The sequence below is a fragment of the Lathamus discolor genome, chromosome 1 (assembly GCF_037157495.1).
Source record: "Lathamus discolor isolate bLatDis1 chromosome 1, bLatDis1.hap1, whole genome shotgun sequence".
Classification (NCBI taxonomy): domain Eukaryota; kingdom Metazoa; phylum Chordata; class Aves; order Psittaciformes; family Psittacidae; genus Lathamus; species Lathamus discolor.
In genome coordinates, this window is record NC_088884.1 from 116,888,668 (window position 1) to 116,911,287 (window position 22,620).

Sequence of the window (22,620 nt, forward strand, 5' to 3'; positions counted from 1 at the left end):
CAAGACTGTTGGTTGATATTCAATAATCAACAAGCTCAGGAGTGTTGCATCCCAACCAGAAGGAAGTGCAACAGGAGGGCCAGGAGACCTCCTTGGATGGATAAGGAGCTGCTGAGGAAACTTAGAAGGAAAAAAGAGGCTTATAAAAGGTGAAAGAAAGCACAGGTGGCCTGGGAAGAATACAGGGATGTTGTCCAGAAAGCTAGGGACCAGGTTAGGAAAGATAAGGCCCAGTTTGAATTAAACTTGGTTAGGGATGTGAAAGATAACATGAAGGGATCGTATAGGTATGTAGCAAATAAAACACAGACTAGGGACAACATGGGCCCTCTCCAGAAGCTATCAGGAGAACTGGCTACATGGGATTTGGAGAAGGCTGAGGTTCTTTATGACTTCTTTGCCTCAGTCTTCACTGGCAAAAGCTCTGACCACACCATCCAAGCCTTGGAAGGCAGACGCAGAGACTGTGAGAATGAAGACCTTGGGCCCACTGTGGGAAAGGATCTGGTTCGAGACCATCTTCAAAATATGAACGCACACAAGTCCGTGGGACCTGATGGAATCCATCCGCGGGTCCTGAAGGAGCTGGCGAATGAAGTTGCTAAGCCACTGGCCATCCTATTTGAAAAATCATGGCAGTCAGGTGAAGTTCCCGACGACTGGAAAAAGGGAAATATAACCCCCATTTTCAAGAAGGGGAAAATGGAAGACCCGGGGAATTACAGACCAGTCAGTCTCACCTCTGTGCCTGGTAAAATCTTGGAGCACATTCTCCTGGAAGGCATGCTAAGGCACATGAAAAACAACAAGGTGCTTGGTGACAGCCAGCATGGCTTCACTAAGGGGAAGTCTTGCCTGACCAATTTGGTGGCTTTCTATGATGGGGCTACAGAACGGATGGACAGGGGTAGAGAAGTTGATATCATCTACCTGGACTTGTGCAAAGCATTCAACACTGTCCTGCATGATATCCTTGTCTATAAATTGGAGAGGCATCAATCTGATGGATGGACTACTCGGTGGATAAAGAACTGGCTCGATGGCCGCACACAAAGAGTTGTGGTCAATGGTTCAATGTCCAGTTGGAGACCAGTAACAAGTGGTGTCCCTCAAGGAACGGTGTTGGGCCCGGTCTTGTTCAACATCTTTGTCGGTGACATGGACAGTGGGATTGTGTGACCCTCAGCGAGTTTGCCGATGACACCAAGCTGTGTGGTTCGGTTGATATGCTGGAGAGAAGGGATGCCATCCAGAGGGATCTCAACATGCTTGTGAGGTGGGCTGGTGCCGACCACCATGCACAGTGGCCAAGTGCAAGGTCCTACACCTGGGTCAGAGCAATTCCAGGCACAGCTACAGGTTGGGCAGAGAAGAGATTCAGAGCAGCCCTGCAGAGAAGGGCTTGGGGGTGCTGGTTGATGAGAAAATGAACATGAGCCGGCTGCAGCGTGCACTTGCATCCCAGAAAGCCAACTGCATCAAAAGGAGCGTGACCAGCAGGTCGAAGGAGGTGATCCTGCCCCTCTGCTCTGCTTTTGTGAGACCTCACCTGGAGTATTGTGTGCAGTTCTGGTGTCCTCAACATAAAAAGGACATGGAACTGCTGGAACAAGTCCAGAGGAGGGCCATGAGGATGATCAGGGGACTGGAGCACCTCCCGTATGAAGACAGGCTGAGAAAGTTGAGGCTGTTCAGCCTGGAGAAGAGAAGGCTGCGTGGAGACCTCATAGCAGCCTTCCAGTACCTGAAGGGGGCCTATAGGGATGCTGGAGAGGGACTCTTTATTAGGGACTGTAGTGACAGGACAAGGGGTAACGGGTTAAAACTTAAACAGGGGAAGTTTAGATTGGATATAAGGAGGAAGTTCTTCACTGTTAGGGTGGTGAGGCACTGGAATGGGTTGCCCAAGGAAGCTGTGAATGCTCCATCCCTGGCAGTGTTCAAGGCCGGGTTGGACAGAGCCTTGGGTGACACAGTCTAGTGTGAGGTGTCCCAGCTCATGGCAGGGGGGTTGGAGCTAGATGATCTTAAGGTCCTTTCCACCCCTAACTATTCTATGATTCCATGATTTATCAAGCTATTTCAAGCAGATGAAGGTTACTGTCCTGTCACGTATAATTGGGGCCTGAACTGAATCACAATTAACAAGGTTCAGTTTATGGAATCAACACCAAAGGAAAAAGACAAGGAAAAATTAAGTGGAGGAAAAAAAGTAAAAATGCATGAACATCAAAATAGCACCAATAACTTTATTTTCTATTTTGAGTAGTGTGATCACTTCTGCAGTCTCAATTGAATACATCCGTGATTAAAGCTGATTAATGGTTCATAGTAGAAAATGAATATAAATTTCAATTTTCATGATCATTTAAATACTTTTCAAGTAAAACAGGGTTTTCTTTTTCTTCTCATTTATGTTTGTGCCTCGGGTGCACAAATTTAATATTCACCTTACAGCATCTGTAGAAGCAAGGCTAAATTTACCTGTGAGCTAAAGTCGGTCAGTTCCTCCAGGACTAAACTATATCTCCACTATGGACTGCCCAGGCAGGGAGCTACTGTACAGCTAGCTAAGACATGAACATACACAGTGAAGAATCTGTTCTTGTCTAATCTCCCATATGAAAATTTTTCACACAATTGCCAGCGTGAAATACAACTAAACTCTATTTTAAAACTGAAAGAAACCCATTTCTCTGTAAATGCAAACTGTAAATGTTAAGTAAGCACCTCTTCTGGACAAATCCCAATTTTTTTCTCATGCTTTGAATTTATAAAGCAAAATTTAGAAACTGAAGATTTGAAAAGGTCAAAGCCTTCTGCACAAAATCGTGTACTTCTCCAGGTAAGAGTACTGTAGAACAATTCAGCTTCAAGTCTGCTGAGTGATTATTATCAGAATAACTGCTAAAAATAGCATCAATTCTTAGACACTGGGAAGAAAGAGAACAGGGTGTGACTGCTGAAAAACAAGCCTGAAGAACCTGTGTCTTTTGTGCTTATTTTGACATGAGCATTTAAGCTTTTGACTTACTGAATTTCAGCTACCTACACAAAGACATACCAGTCATCTGATATACTTTAAAGAAATGTTCTTTATTTTTACATGTTTTGTGAAATATGGAATCTGTTTTCTTTATCCTAAACAGACTAAAGAATAGAAGCTAACAGTATGTCAAACAATAAAACAATATGATACTGTGTTGCTATAGAAATCAGAGAAATTCTGAGGACAAAAGTCATACGTCTCTCAGATTTTAACTGTATATTAAACATTAACAGTAATTTGCATAAAATACAGTATTATTTTTCATGCATGAAGAAGTCAAAGATGGAGTCTCAAATAACTCACATTATAAAAAGAAAAATAAAAAATGCCCTACAACTTGATCAACAGCTAGAAAAATTTGTTGATTAATAACACTAACTCCAGAGGTCTGCTTTTTGTTAATTCTTTATGAAGAATTCTTTGTGAACAATGGGTGTGAGTGGGCTTCTAATGTTGTATGATTGTCTTCTGAAAACAAATGAATTTTCAGATGCGTCTTTGAAGGCCAACAGACAAGAAGAGATACATTTGGTTTCTGGTTGCCAGGAGATACAGAAGACCGTTTTCACACGGTGAATCATCACTGCATTTAAAAAATTGTGTTAGCAGGAATTTCTATCACCAATGTCTGGATGTGTCTTTCTGTCACCTTCAGTGATCCTGCAGTGATCAACAGTCTGATCAGATACTTGTTTTTTTTCCATTTTCAGTAATTATCTATCCCTATGGCCTTTACAAAGTATGTATTGTCATTTATACCTAGCAAAACTCATAAGCATGATTACACAGGGCTGAAACACTTTTGTGGAACAGCATGATGTATAATTCATTAACTATTCAATCTTACCATAATGTACACCTTCAGAGCAAGACTTGGTATGACTAAAACCTCATATGACAGGATTTTCACTCAGTTAAATGAAGGATGAGGACTTTTCAGGCAATGGGGAAAAATAATTGTATCTCAAAATTTTCTCTACAGTGGTGATTTCAGTTAGCATTCTGATGCATGAGTTTTTCTCTAATCCACTTGTATGCCATGTACAGGAGCTTCCATAAAAGGAGACATCAGCTGCAGTTAGTTTCCATTGAGCAACATAAACTTGGAGGAGAGATGAGAAGCCTTCAGAAGATAATTTCTCTGATGTGAAAAGAATTGTGTTATACAGAAATAAAGTTCTGCAGCTTACTAAAGGATTGTTTCAGTTCTGAAAAAAGTCACAGTGGTGTACTGTCAACAACAGCTTGGATATCTGATTTCAATTAATAATTCTGCAGATTGTGTATATTTAAGAAAAACAAATTAATGTATTTATACATGCAATAATTAAAAGACAGTCATTATTACAGCCTCAGTTCAGCTGATGCCTGAACCGCTTGCTGTGGTGAAATGTGCTCCTGAAATGAAGAATCACTCAGAACTGACAACTAAGGCATTTTACTAGAATATTTTCATGAGAGAGTGAAAAATCAGGACACCAAATACAATAGCATCCTAATGGTGTAACTGATTCCAGAAGAAACTATAACAGTGCACATAATCAATTTCAGAGATACATTGCAAGGTATAGTTAGACTGATACAAGGGCAATAAGCAACATATAAGTGACTATACAGGGGGTTTATCTCCTGACTCACTCAGATTTAGTTGGAACACAACAAAACATGTCTGAAGAACGTTATGAAAAGAAAGAAAGCTCTGAGTTAACCTTTTATGTGGCAGATTGATGTAGTCAGATAAGATACTTCAATGAGGTGCAAATGAAGAAGGATGCAAAACTGACTGATGGCAACTGACAGTATGCTGGTGAGAGAGCAAGGCATTCATTACTGAATAAACCATTACAGAGTCAGAAGCAAAGGAGCTAAATACCCACTGATGCCAAGGAGGACAAGATCTGAAGAAGAATATCTTGACATATGTGATTGACAGGTATAAAATAGGGGAAATGGAGTACTGATTATAAGTTTGGGCTAGGAAGTAGTCACTAGAAAGTGAAGGATTCTGAGCAAAGGAGATGGAGGATGGGCTTCAGGAAGAGTAGGACGATTGGAGAAGCAGAAGTCTAAGAACAGTCTAAGAGAACTCTTAGTAAATCTGAAAGAATCCATTAAAGTGGTTCCAAGGTTGCCTCCACTTAAGACATAAGACATTCTTCAGAAGATGACAAGACATGGAAGAGGTTGAGGAAAAGTAGGAAGATGTATTTACATTTGGTTGTCTATCAAAAGCTAATTGAAATATACTGGGCTGATTGGAGCAAGTGGAGAGACTGGAGAATAAGAACAAGCAAGGATCTCTTACAGGCTAGGCAGAGAAGAGATTCAGAGCGGCCCTGCAGAGAAGGACTTGGGGTTGTTGCTCAATAAGAAAATGAACATGAGCTGGCTTCAGTGTGTGCTTGCAGCCCAGAAAGCCAACTGCATCCTGGGCTGCATCAAAAGGAGCGTGACCAGCAGGTCAAAGGAGGTGATCCTGCCCCTCTACTCTGCTCTTGTGAGACCTCACCTGGAGTATTGTGTGCAGTTCTGGTGTCCTCAACATAAAAAGGACACGGAACTGCTGGAACAAGTCCAGAGGAGGGCCACGAGGATGATCAGGGGACTGGAGCACCTCCCATATGAAGACAGGCTGAGAAAGTTGGGGCTGTTCAGCCTGGAGAAGAGAAGGCTGCGTGGAGACCTCATAGCAGCCTTCCAGTATCTGAAGGGGGCCTATAGGGATGCTGGAGAGGGACTCTTCATTAGGGACTGTAGTGACAGGACAAGGTGTAATGGGTTAAAACTTAAACAGGGGAAGTTTAGATTGGATATAAGGAGGAAGTTCTTCACTGTTAGGGTGGTGAGGCACTGGAATGGGTTGCCCAGGGAGGTTGTGAATGCTCCATCCCTGGCAGTGTTCAAGGCTAGGTTGGATGAAGCTTTGGGTGGTATGGTTTTGTGTGAGGTGTCCCTGCCCATGGCAGGGGGGTTGGAACTTGATGATCTTATGGTCCTTTCCAACCCTAACTATTATATAATTCTATCTCAAAATGGGCTGAACAAAGAGAAGGAAGTCAAAAGAAAGGAATTCTTAGGAAAAGGGAGGTAGAAGAAGGTAATGCACATTTTCTCCTCTCTGAAGAAACAAAACAAAACCAAAACCCAAGCCAATAAGAAATAATGGAATACAGTACCCTCACTATTATTTGGTTTGTTCTTCAGCTTCACAGTGTGCTACACAAACTACAATCTCAGGCTAAAAAGAAGAAACCTACACAAGAAAAGAGAAAGTTCTTGCTATTCCCAGTAAATAACAGCAGATTCCTTGTACAATGCCATGTGTGTGCTCTAGCAGGGTTTTCGCATGTAACTGTAGTCCTGCTATACCTGTCTATAAAAAAAAAAAAAAAAAAAAAGGGCCAAAATAAAATAAACATGAAGCATTGAAAAGAGCCCAAGTCACAAGTGACAGGAAGATTAAAATAATTTGATGCGCTTACAAATTAATACAAAGAAAGCCAAACCGAACCAAATTAAACAGGCTACATCTATGCATGTAACTACTGGTTTTCACCTTGAACAATTTTTTTTACTAACAAAAATAAACTATGGCTGGCTCTCTATCTATCTACCCTCAATCCATATACCCAAGTAAGTATGCTTCACTATCCACTGACGTTCAAAGAACAAAAGAAATATTTCACTTTTCTGTAGGAACATTCTGTAAGATAGATGATAAAACAGGTAAAATATGATGTCTTGTGAGACAGTTTACAGTGCCCAGTACAATGTATAGACAATTGACTGGGTAATTATAGATTAATTTCATTTCCTGGAGAGCACACTTTTTATTTTTCCTCTCAGTTAAAGTATTGATATTATATGCAAAGCACTTTGTTTGTAACACATATGAACATGGAAGACAACATTTTCTTCAAACCTAAAAAGCATATTAAGTGTCAATTTAAGACCAAAAACTGCAGCACTGAAAGGAACAGAAAACAGGAACCATGATAATTACTTGTCCAGGTATTGTAGTTTAGCAAAATAACCCTATTTAAAGCACAAAACAAAAACCACAAGTTTCATGTAAAAGAGCTCTTCAGCGTCTTGCAGTATAATACTAAGCCTATGTTAGACAAATCCCCGACATTTCACTGATGTTGTTTTGTTCTAACTGCTGAAAGGGAAACTCTAAACTAAAGATCTTACACATACAGAATGATTTCAGTTTGTCTTATTGATTTGGCAGGCACACAATTAAAGTTACACACAGGTCTGCACATAATAATTTTCCAAGACGAGGCCTATGAGTACACACAAGACATGTACAGGTGGCCTGCCTAATGTTTGTGGGGTTTTTTGTTATAAAGAATTCCTGTGACCTTTCATTCAAAGCTTTCATGCACACCCTCTTCTCTGTAGGTCTTTTGTATTTACTGCAGAAACCAGCCTTGAACTGAAGAAATGACTCTTCTTTGTCTCGAAAAGTCTTGCTGAGGTATAAACCACTTTAAAGTCCAATTTCTCTACACTCTTTCAAATTCTTTTGGAACATGATGGCAGTATACCTAAAGCAGAAACCCATCAAAGCAAGAAAATGTACAGCTTAGCTCACTGCACTACTGAAGTTCTACTGGGTGCTACTAAATCCACAAAAGAACAGCTGTGAGCTGTCGGTGAGAGGAAACTCTCCATTTGCTGTACAAAAATACAAAATAGTTTCTACCAGGAAATAAAAAAAAAAATGTTTCATGTGAACTGAACCATAAGGAGAACTCAATAGAGGCAGAAAAAAAGTCCTTAACATGAAATTGCACCAAAGACACCCCACCTAGATTATATGGCCTGACAGGGGACCTACAACTCCACTACCACATACCACACCTACGTAGAAGGAAAATATTCAGGCCCATCAGGAACTGACAAAATAACTTCAGGTTTTAGCAGTCAGCAAGCACAACTGATGTAGCGGACTTACTTACAAACATGTGAGCAGCTGCTATGAGAGAACAGGCAGGAGATGCAGAGAAATTCTGAGAATCACATACAACATGTACACAGACCACAGAATCATAGAATAGTTAGGGTTGGAAAGGACCTTAAGATCCTCTAGTTCCAACCCCCCTGCCATGGGCAGGGACACCTCACACAAGACAGTGTCACGCAAGGCTCTGTCCAACCCAGCCTTGAACACTGCCAGGGATGGAGCCTTCACAACTTCCTTGGGCAACCCATTCCAGAGCCTCACCACCCTAACAGTGAAGAACTTCCTCCTTATATCCAATCTAAACTTCCCCTGTTTAAGTTTTAACCCATTACACCTTGTCCTGTCACTACAGTCCCTAATAAAGAGTCCCTCTCCAGCATCCTTATAGCCCCCCTTCAGATATCGGAAGGCTGCTATGAGGTCTCCACGCAGCCTTCTCTTCTCCAGGCTGAACAGCCCCAACTTCCTCAGCCTGTCTTCATACGGGAGGTGCTCCAGTCCCCTGATCATCCTCGTGGCCCTCCTCTGGACTTGTTCCAGCAGTTCCATGTCCTTTTTATGTTGAGGACACCAGAACTGCACACAATACTCCAGGTGAGGTCTCACGAGAGCAGAGTAGAGGGGCAGGATCACCTCCTTTGACCTGCTGGTCACGCTCCTTTTGATGCAGCCCAGGATACAGTTGGCTTTCTGGGCTGCAAGCACACACTGAAGCCAGCTCATGTTCATTTTCTCATCGACCAGCACCCCCAAGTCCTTCTCTGCAGGGCTGCTCTGAATCTCTTCTCTGCCCAACCTGTAGCTGTGCCTGGGATTGCTCCGACCCAGGTGTAGGACCTTGCACTTGGCATGGTTAAACTTCATAAGGTTAGCATCAGCCCACCTCACAAGCGTGTCAAGGTCCCTCTGGATGGCATCCCTTCCCTCCAGCATATCAACCGAATCACACAGCTTGGTGTCATCGGCAAACTTGCTGAGGGCGCACTCAATCCCACTGTCCATGTCAGCGATGAAGATGTTAAACAAGACCGGTCCCAACACCTATCCCTGGTGGACACCACTCGTTACTGGTCTCCAACTGGACATTGAACCATTGACCACAACTCTTTGTGTGCGGCCATCCAGCCAGTTCTTCATCCACTGAGTGGTTCACTTATCAAATTGATGCCTCTCCAATTTAGAGGCAAGGATGTTGTGCAGGACAGTGTTGAACACTTTGCAGTCCAGGCAGAAAGTCCAGATGTTAGAAGCAAGATGCGCCCACTCTTATCTGCCAGCATCTACCCATCCTTATCTGATGCATTTTCTAATAGATTTTCTAATGCATAACTGAGAACTTAGGAGGAAATTCTCTGAGGTTTAAATGCTACAACAAATCCTTGTGGGTTCATATGAAAAGACACTAACGCCACCTTCAGCTACAGACTGTAGTTTGAAGGGCAGCCCTGGGAAAGGCAGCAGTATACTGAAGTTCTCCTGTACCTTAATATTGGCGACCATCAGATTGGTAGCAGCAAACAGCGGTTTTGTCCTATTACTCACTGCTCTTCCTACAGAACCAACATTCACCAAAAAAAAAAAAAAAAAGTGTTTGAAAGTTACACAGATATAGAACCACAGAACACCTACGGTTTGAAAGGACCTTAAGATCATCTACTTCTCAAATATCTGACAATGTTCTTCAATCTTAAAATGTGGGCAAAATTAATAAGGTCAGGCTCGAGAGATCTCATAGCTTTATAGCTTGCCTATAAATCTATTTTCTTCTAACAATACTCTTCTGTTACTCTTCCTTCTTTCCCCTGAAACATTCGTCACAGTATTTTTCACATCTCCATGAAGTAAGGGCTAGAGCATGTGCCATTTATGCAAGGCATTGCATACATATTGTTAAGTGCAGTTGTCTCAATGTCTCTTTGAACTGGCCTATATAACAGATGTGCAGGATATGAATACACTTTTTTCATTTAGGATGAAGTTTATATTTCACTGCCTTGAAATCTACTTCAGCAAAAAGTAATCAAAATGAACTGCCCCTTTTGTGGTAGCTATAGGGAAAGAAAGAAACTGGGAAAACTGGGAATAGCAATCCGCAACCAAAATGAAAGCATATGTAAAATTTTTCCTGTATTTTTTGGTGACTACTCAGAATTTAAAGGGCTTTCTTCAGAAGCAAAAGAAGTCAAGGGGGAAAATATCAAAGTTAATTCAGTCAGTCTTCATAGCAAGCAGTCTCAAGTGAACCAGCACAAATCGTAGGTTTCAGGGAAGGGCTGACAGCCCTATTGGTTTTGTCCCGCTTTCAGTTTGCTTCTTAGCTCACCAGCATTTACTGTTTCTTGCCTGCAAGCATTCCAGAGACTCAAAACCAGTAACTCTTACCCTACTTGTTTACCTGTTATCCTGTTGATGAAGACAGGGCTAACTGTGGCATTACAACATAATAAATAAATAAATGATATATATTAAGCCTATACCAGTTCATTCTCACTACAGTCTGTGACAATAAGATAAAGTAAATAGATGGTCCAAAAGTTAAAGACTCCTTGGTTGAATGCAGGGACTAATCTTGTATTTGCCAATGTCTCAAATTCAAGCTTCACCCACACAATCTTTTTTCATCCTTATCGTCTTTAATCACTTCCTCACTGACCATAAAAAAGATCTTACAACAAAAAAAAAACCAAACAATAAAAGAAAGCAAACACATTGCTGTAATACAAACACTTCCTACCTGACAACTTATTTCACAGAGATTACAGGCTAAATTAGGAAACAATAAACAACAATTAAAGCAAACTCCAAGAGGCTGGGTGGAAAAAATGAGGAATACAGCAGCAGTACAGGTTAACTACCCAGCTATCATGAGAATATACTTTCATATCCTACTATCTCAGTAGGGCAGTAGAGTTTTCTGTGAGATTCTGGGATGTTTTGTACTGAATTTGAAAATTTAAATATGATTACTAAAGTTACTGCTGGCACTTTCTGAGTAGAAAGACTAAATCGCTGATATCTACCTCTGAATTATCATGGAGAAAAAAGAAGCAAAGATAAGGGATTATAAAGCACTATAACCCCTTCATCTCCTGCTCAGCTTACAAAGCAGCTTGCTTGAGAAGTAGTTAGCGAAAGTTAATGATAACGTTGCATTTTTCTGCGGCATATATGGTGAAGAAGTTTTAAGGACCAGCAAATTTTCAGATCCCAAACTCAAAGACATAACCTACAAAAACAGTAAAGAAGGACCAAGCTAATTCTCATCTCAGCAAATCTAGAGACTTGTAAAGTTAACATGAAGTGCGCAACCTTAATTTGTAAAGGGTGATTAGTTTGCTTAAGCTCTTTCAAAATTAATACTGCATAATATCACAATCACACTAATTTTCTCAGGCATTGGCATGACATTCTGCATGATTCCTCTTAGTGTACGGCAGTCTCAAGTTTCTTGTAAATTGCAAAGCCCCTGCTCTTCTCTCCCCAGGCATGGTGAGAGCTGTGTTCCAATCATTCTGGGTAATAGATGTAGCAGAGCCTTTGCTGAAACTTTGCCCTCATTCCCACCCATTTTTGATTTTTTAAGAAATCTTTGTTTAGACACTAACAGTACTTAAACATTAGGGCACAACCTATTCAAAGAACCCAAATAAAAACTTACTACACAAATACACTACAACATATAAAAACTATGAATTCTAGTGACTTCTTGACATGATGCGAGTAGGCACAATGAATGTACTGACACAACAGGAAACAATGAGAGCAAATAGCTTTCAACATGGAAAGTTCTAATGCACTAGAGGCTCTCTCTCCACTGCTTTCACTTGCTGATGCTGGTCTTCAGCATGTATTGAAATTGTGAATTTAAAGCATGGCCTGAGAGTAACATTTATTCAGGTTTTAGGTGTCTTTGACACAAATCAAAAGCACAGATATCTTAGTTATGACAGATGCTTTCAGATAGAGCTTTTTTTAAAAAAAATATATCTCAAAAAAAATTCCTTTCTCAACAATGTCAAAGCCATTTAGAAACTTCTATTTCATCAAAATTCCCCACTCAATAGGCAAACATTACTGTATCAGAAATACATGCAGCACAATTCAGCATATATACATACACAAGGAGTATGCTATCAAACTGAATAAAAAACCCAGTTGTGAGTACTTAGTCTGACACTACACACAAGTGATTCCATCACTGTCTCATGTTTAGGGATCTCTTGACACAAGGTCAAGAAAAATAGTCTGACTGAAGTCCCTAAATAAAAAACTTGACAATAAATTCATAGAGAATACAAGAAAGGGCTAAAAGAAAAGGCAGAATAGAAGTCGGAAAGGAAATCAAGTTCCAGAAATTTCTATGTTGCAGTTAAGTTCCTTATGAAAACAAAGGCTTACAGAAGGGAGTAAAGTATTAATTCTTTTCATTAAACAGCTTTGCCTCCAACTATTTCTAGCTGTTGATGTTGTTATTAATATGGTATTCCCCTCCATTGTATATTCCAATTTTTAATACTTGTATTGGGTTTATGTGGCAGGGTTTTGGTTGCAGGGAGAAAGGGCTTCAGGGTGGGCTTCTGTGAGAAGACACCATAAGCTGCCTCCCTCATGCCAAACAGAGCCACTTCCAGATGGCTCCAAGACAGACTTGCTGCTGGCCAAAGTTGAGACCATCAACAATGGTGCTGGTGACTCTGCGGCAACATACTAAAGAAAGTGTAAAACAAAAGCTGCACAGCAGCTGTGAGAGAGTAGTGAAAGTATTTGACACTGTCGCCCATAGCATTCTCCTGGAGAAACTCACTGCTCATGGCCTGGACAGGTATATTCTTCACTGGACTGGAAATTGGCAGGATAGCTGAGCCAAAAGATTGGTGGTAAATGGCATCATCTAGTTGGCGAGTGGTCACTAGTGGTGTTCCTCAGGACTCAGTATTAGGGCCACTGTTGTTCAGTATCTTCATTGATAGTCTGGATGAGAAGACTGACTGCACCCTCACTAAATTTGAGGATGACACCCAGCTGGCTGGGAGTGTTGATCTGCTGAAGGATAGGGAGGCTCTGCAGAGGGATCTGGACAGGCTGGATCGATGGGCTGTGGCCAATGGTACGAGGTTCAACAAGGCAAAGTGCCAGGTCCTGCATTTGGGCCACAATAACACCATGTAATGCTACAGGCTTGGGGAAGAGTGCCTGGAAAACTGCTAGGTGGAAAAGGACCTGGGGCTGAGGACTTTGCACTTTGCTATGTTGAACTTCATGAGGTTGGCATTCGCCCACCTCTCAAGCATTTCAAGGTCTCTCTGGATGGTATCCCTCCCCTCCGGCGTATCAACTGAGCCACACAGCTTAGTGTTGTTGGCAAACTTGCTGAGGGTGCTCTCAATCCCACTGTCCATGTCGCTGACAAAGATGTTGAACAGGATCAGTTCCAACACCAACCCCTGAGGGACACCACTTGTCACACATCTCTAGTTGGACATTAAGCCATTAACCACGACTCTCTGTGTGCTGCCATCCAGCCAATTCCTTATCCACCAAGTGGTCCATCCATCAAATTTATGTCTCTCCAGCTTAGAGACAAGGATGTTCAACATCTTTCTCAGCTGTATGGACAGTGGGATTGAGTGTGCCCCCATAAAAAATGAAAATTAAAGGCACTATTTGAAGAGCATAATGTGTGAAAACTAAACATTACAATGACGAAGTTTAAAGAAATCAAAGTGCAAAAGTGTACCTTCAGTAAATCATCAACTGAATCAGAACTCATTTTCACCAGTATACTTCAAGACACCAGTCGTGAAAACTAATTTTAGAACTAAAGGCCACAAATGCATATTGGTAAAGATCTTTTGTCATATGCACTGGAAGAGCAGCAAGTGGTGACGGTACAGTGGACCACATTATTATATGAGGTCTATAAAAACAGAATGAAAAGATCAGGCCCTAACTTATTTAGCCATTAACTTGTGCACACAAAGATAGAAAAGCAATGAAGCTTTGAAAGTCTGCCTTCTTTTGAAAATTCCTTGTTTAAGAAAGAGTGAAATAATCCTATGCTTAACTTTATTAGCAACTGGTTATATTTAAATTTTAGTTTATTTCACTGGTGTAAGCCCAGGAACAGTAAGTGTTCTCAGACAACTGCAGCCTACAGACAATTTATAGAATATATACAACATATACAAATATTTAAAAAAATACATCATCAAAATGCATGACAATATGCAGTTGTATGTTATAAAACTTCCATAATTCATATACCCAATGAATAATGGGACAAAGCTAACGTATAATGTGACATTGCCTTGACTCTGACTGAGAAGAATAATTAACATTCCAGTTCATTTTTCCTGCTACATAAGCACAGTCACATCACATTTATAAGCTGGCTTCAACATACAAATCTGTTATTGCCATACTTCTGCTACATATTGTACATCCTAGCTCATATAACTTCTGGTTATTTATAGTTCTGTTCAAGTACAATACATGCAGAAGACCTCCCAGTTTTGACTTGTTATAGAAACAGACCCCAATTCCTAGGCAGTCAGCTTCCATTTCCTCTCGCTCTTGAACTGTCAAGACTAAAGCCTTATAACGTTCTGGAAAGAAGAGTGCAGAGTGAATGACGTAATTGTAATTAGACTACTCTTTTCCTTTAAGACATCAAAATATGCTACAGCTGTGCAGGAATGTAACTTTAATCACGTAAATGCCATAAACATTCCATAATTCTCTTAAAGAAAATGCCTTATTTTCACCAGAAACCTCATTTGGAGAAAAGGCAGAGCTTTCCAAAAGAGCAAAAAGAAATTTCCTTTCTCTCAGTCTCTTTCAGTGGATATATAACACTGCCTGCTTATGTCAGTCCTTGGTGAAGGATAGTGACCTTAATAACCTCAATCACTAACATAATCAAAGATCAACAGAAGAGGGAAAAACTATACATCAGATGAGTAAACACCTCCAGGTTATGGGAACAAAACAGGTAGGACAGGAGGAGGGAAGGATAGGGAAAATAAAGCTGCTGCCAGTGCCTTTGAGGGACATAAGAAACTTCATCTGAAAACTGATCCGCTTTAGAATAAGAGGGGAAAATCAACGAAAATAAGAACAAATGCTTCCATAGAAAGCACCTGTAGGAAATGTGGACTAAACAGGTTCCCTTGATAGGACACATCAGATGGGTAAGAGAAACCGTAAGTTTCAGATCACAGGGTTAAGCACAAGGGTATTCAGGAGCCAAAGTATAAAGGGAGGCTTTCTGCTTCTTTTCTGTGAAGCTTAATGCCAAGTACTTCTAGAAATTTTACTGACAGCCTCTACACATTTGTAGTTAGTGAACTGCAGGATGGTTTCCAGACAGTGCTGTCAGTTTTCATATAACTTGCCCACAAAACTAGCATGTATCTGAGGAACAGAGAGAAAGTACTGTGGAGATTCACATTTGATCATGGAGAAGCTTATGGGTATTATAAAAAAGAAGGTGAGAATTGGCTGTGGACAGTAAAGACAGATTCTTACTCTTCCTGGTGAGGAAAAGTGAGGAGACTCTTCAGTAAGTTTGCATGCCTATATGACTTTATTTTCTTAATTAAATTTACTTGAAACCTTAAGTCCTGTGAGTTGTCCACTTCTCGAAACCTGTATAACACTATTACACTAAAATAAAGGCTATGACAAAATCTCTGCTGGTCAGTACAGAAACTGTACATCATGGAATATTTTTTACTTCTTTAGGAACCTAAGATTCAATTTCAGTAACCAATTTAATGCCTCAGACGCCAAGAAAAAGCAGTAATTCTCCCAGAATTGATGAAACTGCCAAATGAATGAGCCTATCAGCTAGATGCATCTCTCCTTAGGTGGAAGTTAATGAAGTTAAGATCCTAGCTTAGGTATTAGACTGTGTTCATAATACAGGATCTGCAGTTTGCAAAGGGAAAACTAAAAGGCAAGACACACCAAAATAGTATTTTCTACAATCCCTGTTTGGGAAACAGGGAACTTGCAATTGTTCTTCTAAGAATTAGAATTCTGAGGTTTGGTTTTTTTTTTTTTTGCTTTTTGTTATTCATCTCACTAAAAAAGGTTTAACTTCCAATACCAGTATATTAATGTTACTTAAAGCCAGCTGTCTGCTTTCCACATTAGCCTAGCACAGCAATGCAAAATGATTCCTGCAATGCATTAAATTACTTCAGTATTTTATTTGATCAGTCAGTCATTCCTAAGAACATAATTTAGTTAAAAATCACCGCATTAAATACAGAGATTGTCCCTGGATGTAGAAGGAAAAAAATAAAAAAAATTAAAATTAAAAGGGTAGTTTCCTTCATAGACCAACGCAAAATCACACCCATTGGTGCTCAATGCTTGTTGGTTTTTCTTAACTCTCTCCCTCAACCAGTAAATCTTGGATACCTCTCTGCACAGTGGAACAATGTTGAGGGGAGGAACAGAGACCATTCGCCTCCTGCCTTCATAAGCACTTTGCTCAACTGCCAGAAGAAGGTCTGAATTTCCTTCGGTGAAAGAAGGACATAATCACAGGCTTTCAGGATCCCTCCCACCCTGCTGTTGTGAAATAAGAAGCACCACTGCTACCACTTTCAGTCATTGCTTACTAAAAAGATAATCAGTGGGATTGTTCAGGAGACCCAGTTTTATTGCTGTTTGGCAAACACCACCACAGAAAACACATGAGAGAGACCCTTGAGTACAGTTAGGAGAAGATATGCTTCATTTCCCAGCCTTGAGTGAGACCTTGCATGATCAAGAGCAGCATTATAATATGATAGACAACATTTGCTAGACTCCAGTTTAGCATTTTATCAGCCAAATTCCCTAGTCACTCTTAAATGATTTAAGTTGCTTTGAATCTGGATCACTAACAGTTCTGCATGATCAGTAAGAGATAGCTTTATAAAAATAGAAGTGCTTACAACTATATGAACATATTTGGAAATGGTGAAATATATATGCACGTATCTGTCAGCGCCTAATCAAACAGAGATTTTTGCTTTTCCACATGACTGGTGCACTGTACTACCCATTTGGCAGGGCATGTGCTTGATTCGAAATATGCCTACATAATCCAAACTCAAGTATGCAATTCAAATAAGCTTAGCAATATATGCAGTTACAAAGTTGCCCACTTAAAATGGATAATAAATTTAGAGACAATATGAGTTTCTAATACACCCACTACACAGGTAACAGTATACACCTTGCCCTGTTCCATATTTTGTAACATGAGTAGTTTTGCTTGCACACACACACGTACATACATAATGCACATTAATATATACAGGCACACTGATACAAATACCTAAGTTTTAAACATGTTTGTCATACTTTAACATACATAACATATATAAGTCAGATATTGTTGTTCTTCTATTTTAAATCCATTCAGAAACTTGAAGTGCTTCTCGATTTTTAAGTTAAATCTGCTAACCTTGAAGGAAGTTGTTTTTTCTTATTGTCAACAATTATTACATTATGAAACTGCTTTGAATGTCATTCAGTCATATCTCAAAACAGACTTAAGATTTAGTGATTTGGATTTTGGATTTGACCTAATGAAATTTAGATTAAAATAATTTATAGAAGGGCCAGTAAATGTTCCTATAAATAAGTAACTGACTGCTTACACATCTGCACCAAATTTTTCTTTTACTTTATGTGGACACATTTTGATTTTCTTCTTTTACTGAACAGTCAGCAATATCCAAGATAGATCTGAACCCTATATTCCTTAAAACAAATCCAGAAATTAAAATAAATCTTTATAGTAATAATTACAATAATAATAATAATAATAATGCCCAATCATTACACCACGTTCACTCATTCATACTTGCCACAGCTAAAAACTAACTTCAAAAAATCACATCTCACAGTCCTGGATGGGCATGCCAAGGTAACTTCTTCATGCCATCAAATGGCACCATGAAGTTCATGCAGCACATGACTGTGCACTGTTGCAAGCCTAGTTTGGCTTGTTTGAAAAAATGTATTTTAGAACTGTCACTATTTTGGCAGTTCAGCGTGAAGCTGCACTGCTCGGAAATCAGGGAAGTCTACGACAAGCCTGGGGCTTCTCCAGGCTAGGTTAACAGACTGATGCGGTAGCTGTGCTGAGAACCAGACTGCAGAGATCACTTTTGTATACTTCTGGTAAAAGAGAAAGGCCTCCGTACCTGCCCCCTCTTTTGCAGGGGAGTTACACAGCAGTTTTTAATTCCTGACATAAGAATTAGTTATTTGAGAAGAAGAAATTAAAAGCATTTCAGGACTAAAAAAAGAAGGGCCACTTTTAGCCTGACTATTAGCATCACATTAAAGAATACTTTTCATTACCTTCAAATGTTAACCTAAGGATAGACAAGATAGAATCACAGAATAGTTAGGGCTGGAAAGGACTTTAAGATCATCTAGTTCCAATACCCCTGCCATGGGCAGGGATGCCTCACACTAGACCATGTCACGCAAGGCTCTGTCTAACCTGGCATGAGTTTAATTTGTTTTGAGTTCTAATCAAAACAGGGTTTGGTTTCTTTTGTGTATATCCTACTGTAAAGAGTGGCTGGCTAGAACAATTTTTTCCTGATTCTCTTGGGGGGGTTTCACAATTTGTATGTGACTCTCTCCAGTTCCAGGTTAACAACTATCAGTTTTGTACATAGTACATTACAGGTAACTCTTAATATGCAATACTTATATACTAAAGTGCAGTCAGTGGTGTTACAGCAATGTTGTCAGATTTTGACATCTTCAGAGAGTGCTCTTCAGAGATGGGCAGATTTGCCTGTATTAACATACTCATCATATTTTTGGACGATGTTTCCCCCAAAAAGATGCTTCACTACTGACTTTCTGAACATTAAATAAAGGAAAAGAAAATAAAACTCTAGATAGATAATTAAACTGTAAGTAGTCCTTCCTTTCTTCCTTGCATTACACTAACTCCTATAGCTTGAAGTTTAAACAAGATGCTTACAGTACTGATATTCATATAAGCAAATTCTTGGTCAGTGGGCAGGCCTTTCCTGCACAAAATCATGAACTGAGATTCCTGTTTCAGAATGGGAATAAAATAATCACTAACATTACTCCCTCTTTAGTCAAGTTAAACTTAAGCAAGTGCTTAAATCCCACTGATTTACAAAAACTTTTAAAATGTGCTCACATGCTACTTTAAACAAAAGCATTTTTGAGAATTGTGTGAAATATACAAGCGGTCATATAGCTGGTAAAGAGTGTTTAATTGACCTTTATAGTGGTTTAGATCATCCTCGATGCAACTCCATGAATTCCAGAGAAGAAATCTGAAAATAAGCCAGGGTTTGTGTAGTGTTTCCAAGTCTAGTTCACTCTGTCACCAGTGATTTGACTTTCCATCCTCCTATCTCAAAAAGACAGTGGAATAGACTGTTTTAAGTTAAACTCAGTATGACATTAATCTCTGGCTGTCAGTAATATAGAAAACAAACTAAAAAGGGTCTTTGGGACCTAATTCTCTATTATATAGGTTTTACTGTCAACAGACAAGCTGAAATTAAAAAGCATTTTCCTATCACTGTGACATTTATAATTCAGTAGAGTGAGCAATCAGATCAGAAATTAAAAGATAACAGAAACAGATTAAATTAGCAACACGTTCATATCATTAAGAGAAGTTACTGAAAATTTTACTTCTGATCAATTTGATGGACTAGCTTGGACCGACTGCTGTCATTACCCAGTATACTACCCAATGCTAATAGCATCCTAATCAACCAATGCCATCTGGCTGCTGGAACGATTCAGGTTAAAGGAGAGTGTTCATTACAAGCAGGCACAAGAAGGAGAGGTGAGCTGGCACTGTGAGGCTCAGAGCCTCATCCAATCTCATGCCAGCTCCTTCCCCCAGAAAAGAGCCTGGCTTTGACTTCAGGATTTGAACCTATCTTCAGAGAGCCTGAGCCTGTTACAGCTTTTCAGATCAACATCCCAGCTCCCGCACAATTTCAAGACTAGAATTAAGAGACAGGTTTGGGTCCAATTCTCAGAATAAATTGTGAACACCTATATGCGTAGTTTAATGTGCATAGTAAACCATGTGCATAGTTTACTTATTTTATAGTATAAACGAAGAGAAAGTTTCAGGACTTCTTGACAAGCAACACTAAAACCATGATTTCTTAATTTTCCCATACTGCAAATGGTATACGCAAAGCAAAAGACATCCAAGCTATTATAATGTCACACTGAATGATAACAAAGGACACTTCTGGCAAGCTGAACATAAAACGCATCCTTCATTTCAGCAGACAAGCCCTGCTTCATAAAGAAGATGGGCTATCTTAGCATAACACTGAAAATGAATTAAAATTATACTTATTTTTCAGGATCAAGAATAAATTATGCCATCACAGAAACACAGCAGCTTATAATTTATAGTAATTTATACCCATAGCATCCAGACAGAGGATAAAAAAAAAGCTTTTGCATACGCATATACAGGGAAATGTCATCGCTGAATGCTCCCAGTTTGACTCAATTTATGGGAAAACACTCTATTATCTTCCAGGAGCTGTTATCTTGAAATATTAAAAACCAAACTGTTCAGGATAGCCATCTTGCCTTCATGGATAGTACAAGCTGTGAGAAAGATCTAGTTTATAAGAAGAAGGAAAGAAAAAGAGAGGTGGGGGGAAGAGAGGGAGGAGGGCAACAAAACCACTTTAGGCATTGACCTGTATTAGGGGAAAAAACATAATCTGCATCATTCCAGAAAGTGTTACTCCTCAGATTGTTAGTTCTTCCCAGGTAGCTATCAGGCAATAGGATAGGGAAGGGAAAGGAGGAGGAAATTAGAAAGGAAGACTGCTTGTTAGAGGTCCACACTTGTTTCTTTATTAATAAAATACAGTGAAAACCAGGACATAAAAATTCTGTTAATGTTTTTAAAGACTGCAAAAAAGCATTGTCAAAAAAGTGATGTTACGCAAATTCACTAAGGAAGAGCACATGTGGGTATGTGCATATACACGTATGTACACACAGAAGGTATGATGTGGACCAACGTTGCCTAACAGCCTATTTTTATGGCAAGAATTTAGTTTTTCTCACTGCTGAGGGAAGCAGAGCACTCTGAAAGACAGAACTTTGTCAGGAGACATACCAGTCTTCAGACGCTTAGGAATAACATGTTAGTATGTTGCATGTCATGGTCTGATGCTTACTTGCTAGGCTGCAGTATCTGGAAGAGGGCAGGTTACCCCTGGCTCCCTGTCCTGGGTTCAGCAGCAGCAGTCATTTTTCTCCTTCTTAGTAGCTGGTACAGTGCTGTGGTTTTGGCTTTCAGCCTGTGAACAGCGCTGATAACACCGATGGTTTTAGTTGTTGCCCAGTAATGTTTAGTCTGAGCAAGGGCTTTCTGAGTCTCATGCTCTGCCAGGGAGAAGGGGAAGCCAGGAGGAAGCAGAGATAGGACCCAAACTAGCCTAAGAGGTATTCCATACCACAGCATGTCATGGTCACTGTATAAACTGGGGGCAATTACCTGGAAGGGCTAGATCACTGCTCGGGTTGGGCTGGGTATCAGTCGGCGGGTGGTGAGCAGTTGTATTCTCTTCCCTTCTTATTTCCCTTATCATTATTATTATTGGTGGTACCAGTAGTGGTTTGTGTTATACCTTAGTTACGGGACTGCTCTTATCTCAACTTGTGGGAGTCACATTCTTTTGATTCTCCTCCCCATCCCTTCAGGAGCAGAGGGAGGAAGGGGGGAGAGTGAGCAAGCGGCTGCGGGGTCCTGGTTGCCGGCTGCGCTTAAACCACAACAGCTCTTTTTGGCGCCCGAACAGGGACATGAAGGGTTGAGATAACAACAGATCTGACCGGAGTGTGTCTAATCGTATTTGTGATAAGCATTTATTGTTTTGTATTAATAGTCACTCATCTCAATGCTGATATGGGCTCTCAAAGTTGTTGCTCTTGATCTTGGAGTTTCAGCATGTCGTACCTTACTTACAGCTGGTATTTTCTGTGTTAGTGTTCATCAGCTGGGGGCCTTGGGCTAAGGTTCTTGTTTCATTGTACTTTATGGTAATGACTTGTAATACAATAGAGTCATTGACCATGAAACTGATCTGGCTTGAGTTCCCAGTGTGGTCACCACTTCTATACTTCGGAAGGTATAGAATAGGAGTGTTTAGCAATTACACATCTTTTTTCCCCTCCTCAGGTGGTCAACCTGTGAAGGAGACATTCTCTTACCTTCCCAGCCCCCCCCGCCAGACCGTTTACAGCATCATGTGAGAGTTCTGAAGCTTTTGAATAGCCTTAGGGTACCTTTAAGACCTGCCTGCTGATGGTGATGGGGATCACCATGCTGGCCCGCATACAGAGTGTGTTTTACAACCATTTTGTCTGATCTCAAAAGTTAAGCAGAGTCAGGTTTGGGTCTTGTCTAGGGTTAGACGACGATATAGGAGGACCAAGAGATTTTCCCCGAGGCTGGACAGCCATGAGTGGCAGGGTGTGTGGGATAGTATGGGCAAGTATCTAGGCTAGTGGGCCCCTCCAGTGCTTTGGAACTTCACCA

At 40.2% G+C, this 22,620-nt stretch overlaps 1 protein-coding gene across 10 annotated transcripts in view; it reads right to left on the reverse strand.

Annotated features, from left to right (window-relative positions):
• The window catches only part of CCSER1 (coiled-coil serine rich protein 1), a 735,753-nt gene that overhangs the window by 388,803 nt on the left and 324,330 nt on the right, over positions 1 to 22,620 (reverse strand). Inside the window, exon 8 of one of the 10 annotated variants that reach the window (XM_065691994.1) lies at positions 3,556 to 3,632. The exons of the other annotated variants lie outside the window; for them this stretch is intronic. Coding sequence (XP_065548066.1) covers positions 3,630 to 3,632 — 3 coding nt within the window. The 3' untranslated portion in view covers positions 3,556 to 3,629. Of the gene's footprint in view, positions 1 to 3,555; positions 3,633 to 22,620 lie in introns of those variants that run through there. 10 annotated transcript variants of the gene reach the window in all.